We start from the raw sequence: 4,846 nt of genomic DNA, 5'->3' as shown, positions 1-4,846 counted from the left end.
ATAAATTTTCGGGTTATTATTATACGGACACTGAAACACCCCTTTGCCCTTTCGAAAATCCTAGCTGCAAGCGGGGTGGAGCTTTCTACTGCTTCTATCAAAGTATGCCACGTGTACATGTATTCTATTGTGCCTCCGCATCGACGCATCATTTAATTTATCTGCGACTTTCCGCTAATGAGTCTACATTTACTGCGTAATTTAGTAGTACACGTCTTTGGGCAAAGTGTGAAGAAAAAAAGTTACTAAGTGTGTTGAATGTACTACGTACAGGAGTGGTATGCAAGGTTCCTAAAAGTTAGTCGGCTTCGTAAGTCTCCTGCTCTGTAGGGATAAAGTCACTGTTCATGTCTTAGACGTATTCTACCGGAATCTTGGCTAATCTGCTCTACTCTAGCCGGATGCTAGGGTTTTTACGGAACTTGTTGTAGCGTCTGACGATCTTAAGGATATCGATAGGTCTCCGGTGAACTTGCAGCATAGCCCACGCGACATCACGCTTCCTATAATCCATACGCTTCCAAACTGCGAAGGCCTTGAAGAGCTCGTCGTCGCTGTTTACCATAGCGTTATACTTGTCGGCATTACGTAGCCACAGTCTTTCGATTTTCTCGGCGGCAGCCAGATTAACACCTATTTGGACAGGTCGATCGCTCTCTCTTGGTTGTCTTTGTCATCCAAATGTGAGCGAAGGAATCTGATGTCGTTCGTGTTTCCAACAGGAGAGGGGACCACATCGATAGGCACCCTCAGATTCGGAACCCGATCGGTTCTTGCAGCCACAATTGCGTTTGGGCTCATGAAGATTATAATAATGGCACCAAGAAAAGCAATTGACTGGCGCATAATCCGTTTTCACTTGAGCTCTATCGAGCAGGTGCGCCTTGAGGGTTAGATGAAAAATTGCCGAATGAATCGACATGAATTCATGAATGCCTTGCTATAGTGACGGATTGATATCCTGTACAGGTCAGTCACAATGCAAAAGCGAGCTCACTCTGTCAGCAGTGATTACTTTCGCCTGTACGTAATCATGATAAGTTGGTACTGTAGTCAGAATATCCTACCGTACTTATTGTGCAACGCAGATATTTTTTGCCGATATTTTAGGTGCTATAAACAAAATGCTACGAGCTTTGCAGCTCGTAGCACTCCGAAACATGACAAGTGAAATTTGTGGTGTCAGGCAGCCTGCAGAGAGTAGCCACCGGGTAGGTCAGCTAAATTCTACAGCCGTCGAGCAGTTGGTGATCACAAATAACAGTTCGCCATATGTCGCAACGTGGGAGTACGCCGGTTATTGCTTCGTGTTGATAGAGTACCGATACCTCGTGGGCAGTAAGAAATGGCAATCAAGAATAGTCTCCTATACAATATATAAGGAAGCTATAAAAATAATAACTTGGACAGTCTTTCCAGCTTATGCATGATTCAGAACCTCTATTTCGACAATACCTTGAAAATTATATTCATACCAGGGCTTCCTTCTTGAGGCAAAATACAGTATTTGTTTATCTCGCAAAAAACTACACACCTATATTACCCTACCAATCCGTGTAAGTTTCTCTAAAAAAGAAATACCTTTATTCTGGGTAATTGTTTCAAACGGTGAAGGCCCAGTGAGCTCAGAGTTTTTAGGCTCGTTCTGATTCGTTTTCCTGTCCGGACATTATCGCTGTCAGTCACTGACAAAGCTCTTATAGTAATGAGTACATCCTTGCTAAATATCCGTTCTAACCCTATAAAAAATATCCGCCTATATTTTAAAACATGTAAGACTGTGACGCGATGCTTTCGTTTAGAGAAAAGAGGTCAAAATTCTGTTTCGATTGGCAACGTCGACAGGATCGGATTAGCACGTCATCGAGTCTTGTCCCAATACGAATCGATCGATCGAATCCTGGTCGGAATCCTGCCTTTTGGTTCCGCCTTGTGGAATGACCTGTTAAAACTTATATTAGTGTTCGCACAAACACTAAATGTGTTGTTAAGGAGTCTATTTGCCAACCGTTTGTTGTAAATGTAGCTTACATGTTGGTGGAGTTAGACTAGTTCCTCGTCAGCTTCGACATTATGCCAACAAACTTTATTTGCACAATGTATGACGGGGTCACACAGCACCTTGCACAGAGGGAGTGCTTAAGGGTATTTACTACCCGAGTGACCGTTTCTTCACTTGTTCTCGGCCCCAGTGGGAACGATTTGATACTTAGAAGAGTAGCTTCAAGACTGATGTATTTATAAGAAAGCTTACTTGGGTTCCATTACAAACTATATAAGGCAAAGTGTCAGTTTCGTTGCCTCGACCAGTTTAGCAGCCTCGGTCATATTTACATGTCATAGTAAGCTAGACCGATGCCAAAGATCGTAATTGGTTAATATTGAGCTAGCGAAGTTTCACCTGTTCTCCTCCAGCAGTTTATACTCTGGCCACACTTTCGCTTCTCCACCATGAGCAAAATGCGCGCCAAGTACAGCGAAGCAGAGCTCCATTGCGCCGTCCAAGCCGTTCTCGCTGGCACAGAGTTAAAGGCAACAAGTGAAGAAATAAGATCGCGCATAGTACGCTAAAGCAAAACGTGGCTTCTGCACGTAAAAACAATCCTCACGAGTCCAAGCCTCCAAAGCTTTCGAAGAGTGCCGAAAATGGCATTAGAGACTGAATCCTTCAGCGACAGATGACCGGCCATCCTGTCCGACGGCAAGATGTCTTGCACAGGGCACAGCAGATTGCTGAGATCGTGTGTGGTGTGAGTGTAGGTGAGGGGTTGGCTGCGGCGCTTCATTTCGCAGCTGTGATATTTTCCCGCCTTCATGTCCTAACGTGCACGCCAAGCTGGTCAACTTTAAGCGAAATGGTTCGCCTCAATCTTACTGCAATACAGCGTTCGTCAAGGTCTCTAATATTCTTCACCAAGCGATTTTTAGTGCCTCCTGCACCACGACTGAACAAAACAAGGAAGCGGAAGAGAACAAAGACGTCCGGTCGCATACTTACTCGTGAAAAGACTTAAGAAAAAGACTGAAGTGCCGACGACGAAGCCTTCGCGACGCAAGAAACCGGTAGGACAAAAAACGGCAGTTGAGGCACTGCCGCCCTTGTTAAAGGCGTGGATTCAACCTTAACCCCTCTGTTGCGGCCAAGAGCGCGTGAACCACTAATTTTACGTCATAACTTACGGCGTAGCTTTTACCAGCGCGTTTGTATGGTGCTGTATCTTCCACTCGGCTATCCAGCACGATGGGAGGTATATGTTCTCAAAGGTTTTGACACACTATGTCGTATATCATACGACGTAAGGATGACTCGATGAAGCGGAGAAAAATGCAACGTGCGGTATATGACGACGAGCACCATTAACAATGAAACGAGCTCGAGTGAGCTGTACAGAAGCACGTTCTTGACTGATGCCAGGAGCTTGGTACGTGACAGCTCCGCAAGTGCTGGATACAAAACTCGATTGGGCATGTTGTACAGAATTACTTGGTGCACACCTAGAATTATGTAAGTTCCACAAAAACCATTCCGTAGCTCTTAGTACGTACAGTAGACAATTGGGAGCACCACTTCAACATACTCGATTAATACGATGTATTCCGTGATGAAGAGCACTTGGGTCGTTTTGCGAATGAAAAGAGCACGTTGCTCATACGAAAAAGTCGCCTCGAGTGATTTATCCCAATCCACCGTATTGTTGAGGGCTATTATCCCGGCCAAAAAGGCTTGGACAAAAATGGTAATATATTTTATCTTAAATTAGAGGAATGTAACTCCGCAACCGTAGAACCGATTTCATTGTGTGTCCCCTTAATAGATAGCTTGGTGTCTATTTATTCTCGTAAGAACTTCACAGCATCTAATAATGTTCACTACTTTTCAAATGATCGCCTGCTGCTGAGAAGTACTTGGTTGTGAAGACCTACGAGTTCCTCCGCCAAAAGAAGGCCTCGGCACCGCATCTATGGAAAGGAGGAGTTCGTTATCATGTCAAAGAGTGTTTAGGCTTTGCTACGGGCACCATTTCAGCTATATGGGCGCACTGGGAGCAGCACCACGACAAGAATTTCACCTCGGTAAGCTGTACTTCATATCATTTCAGTTATTACTGATATTCAACATTTCAGTGGTCGACAAATTAATTATGACAGATGGAAGGTCCAAAATGAAGCTGTAGCCGATTAGGAATGACCCGTTGTATGTTCTTTACACTCTATATATTCTTTTGACGGGCTCTTTTTAACAAGTTTATATTTTTCTAACAATCGTCAAATTGCGGTAATATTTGGAATTTATCCATCCGGTTCTGAAAATCCATCCCGGCTATGCCAATGAATATGTATGGATGTTAGTACGTGGCAAGCCCACAATTGCAAACAATTCTGCAAGAAATAGAGCCTTTTTTTAACGGCCGATTGGGAGACCAATGGTTGCAGATACGCAAAAATTAACTTCAAAATCGGAATCTACGCCCGATTTTACCCCTTATATCTAACTATCGTTATGGGTTTTGTGAAGGGAAGGGTTACCTTTTTTGGACCAAAGTTTGTCCAAGGTTTGGTGGCCGGGATAATAGTGGACTTACAGGTTGGTAATTTCTCTTGCGTTTGAACCGGGAAAACTCGTGTTTCTTCGAAAGCAACTTGTGGTTGCATGTTGTAATCTCTGTCAGAGTTGTGACCAGACCTGCATCTCTAGCAATAGAGGCTTTGATCGAGTCTTGTGTGCCTGTGGACCTCATGCACTCTTCTACCCTTGATGATTCCAGTTCAAGTAATCGCGCTGCTATCTGAGTGGTTCCCTCTTGCGCAATTGGATGGCTACGAGGGATCTTTGCTAAGAGGGTCT

General features: G+C 44.1%; 1 protein-coding gene across 1 annotated transcript; it reads right to left on the bottom strand.

Moving 5' to 3' along the window:
• Nucleotides 1-633: 633 nt before the first annotated feature.
• On the bottom strand, nt 634-846 carry PITG_23199 (secreted RxLR effector peptide protein, putative; the record flags this gene model as incomplete). The annotated part of the gene is made up of 1 exon (XM_002894943.1): nt 634-846. The coding sequence occupies one exon, from the start codon at nt 844-846 to the stop codon at nt 634-636; it is 213 nt and encodes a 70-aa protein (XP_002894989.1).
• Nucleotides 847-4,846: the final 4,000 nt, after the last annotated feature.

Source organism: Phytophthora infestans, genomic scaffold, assembly GCF_000142945.1.
Source record: "Phytophthora infestans T30-4 supercont1.326 genomic scaffold, whole genome shotgun sequence".
Lineage (NCBI taxonomy): Eukaryota > Oomycota > Peronosporomycetes > Peronosporales > Peronosporaceae > Phytophthora > Phytophthora infestans.
Note: the sequence above shows the minus strand (reverse complement) of the source record. Positions and strands in the feature narration are given on the sequence as shown.